At 48.9% G+C, this 1,360-nt stretch overlaps 1 protein-coding gene across 1 annotated transcript; it reads left to right on the top strand.

Annotated features, from left to right (window-relative positions):
* The first annotated feature begins 685 nt into the window (after positions 1-685).
* Positions 686-1,085, top strand: LOC117088659 (cytochrome c oxidase subunit 7C, mitochondrial-like). The gene has a single exon (XM_033219870.1). It carries the CDS (start codon positions 762-764, stop codon positions 951-953), a length of 192 nt encoding a protein of 63 aa, XP_033075761.1. The 5' UTR covers positions 686-761; the 3' UTR covers positions 954-1,085.
* Positions 1,086-1,360: the final 275 nt, after the last annotated feature.

Raw genomic sequence — 1,360 nt, forward strand, 5'->3', positions numbered from 1 at the left:
GCCATTCTCCTGCCTCAGCCTCCGGAGTAGCTGGGACTACAGCGCCAGCCACCTCGCCCGCTAGTTTTTTGTATTTTTAGTAGAGACGAGGTTTCACCGTGTTAGCCAGGATGGTCTCGATCTCCTGACCTCGTGATCCGCCAGTCTCGGCCTCCCAACGTGCTGGGATTACAGGCTTGAGCCCCGCGCCCGTCAGTTTTTTCTTGTTTGTTTGTTTGTTTTTGAGACGGAGTCTCGCTCTGTCGCCCTGGTTGGAGTGCAGTGGCCGGATCTCAGCTCACTGCAACTTCCGCCTCCGGAGTTCTCGCTATTCTCCTGCCTCAGCCTCCTGAGTAGCTGGGACCACAGGCGCCAGCCACCTCGCCCGGCTAGTTTTTTGTATTTTTAGTAGAGACGGGGTTTCACCGTGTTAGCCAGGATAGTCTCGATCTCCTGACCTCGTGATCCGCCCGTCTCCGCCTCCCAAAGTGCTGGGATTACAGGCTTGAGCCACCGCGCCCGGCCTGAAAGATCAGTTTTATAGAGGACTCCAAATCACCATAATTAATGATTGTGGGGTGTCTTATATACCACCCACAAGACATTATTACAGTTTGAATGTGTTCCCCATTCATGTGTTGGAAACTTAATCCCCTCTACAATAGTGTTAAAACGTGAGACCTTTCAGAAGTAATTGGGCTGTGAAAACAAGGTCTTGGTGAGGTGCCGCCATTTCATCCGTCCTCGGTCTCTGCGCCTTTTGCAGAGCTTTCAGCCGCGCTATGTTGGGCCAGAGCATCCGGAGGTTCGCAACCCCTGTGGTCCAGAGGAGCCACTATGAGGAGGGCCCTGGGAAGAATTTGCCATTTTCAGTGGAAAACAAGTGGGCATTACTAGTTAAAATGTGTTTGTATTTTGGATCTGCATTTGCTGCACCCTTCCTTATAGTAAGACACCGACTGCTTAAATCATAAGGACGTTTCAGTTCATCCATTTAACAGATATGAAGAGCATTTTAAGAGATACAGCCTCTGGAAATGGATCAAACTCTAACTCATGGCATACTAGATATGTTTGTCAATAAACTTATGACATGAAAAAAAAAAGAAGTAATTGGGCCATGAAGGCTCCATCCTCATGAATGGATTAACACTGTTATCTTGGGAATGGGATGAGTTTCCTTTTTGAGACAGGGTCTCACTCTGTTGCCCAGGCTGGAGTACAGTGGTGTGATATCTGCTCACTGCAACCTCCACCTCCTGGGCTCAAGTGATCCTCCTGTATCAGCCTCCCAAATAGCTGGAATTACAGGCATGTGGTACCATGCCTGGCTAATTTTTGTATTTTCAGTAAAAAAGAGGTTTCGCCATGTTGCCCAGGC

Source organism: Trachypithecus francoisi, unplaced genomic scaffold (assembly GCF_009764315.1).
Source record: "Trachypithecus francoisi isolate TF-2019V2 unplaced genomic scaffold, Tfra_2.0 Lachesis_group10, whole genome shotgun sequence".
NCBI classification, from domain to species: Eukaryota; Metazoa; Chordata; class Mammalia; order Primates; family Cercopithecidae; genus Trachypithecus; species Trachypithecus francoisi.

Excerpts from the sequence above, each read along its gene's own strand:
- LOC117088659 (XM_033219870.1), top strand. The coding sequence starts at position 762 with ATGTTGGGCCAGAGCATCCGGAGGTTCGCAACCCCTGTGGTCCAGAGG.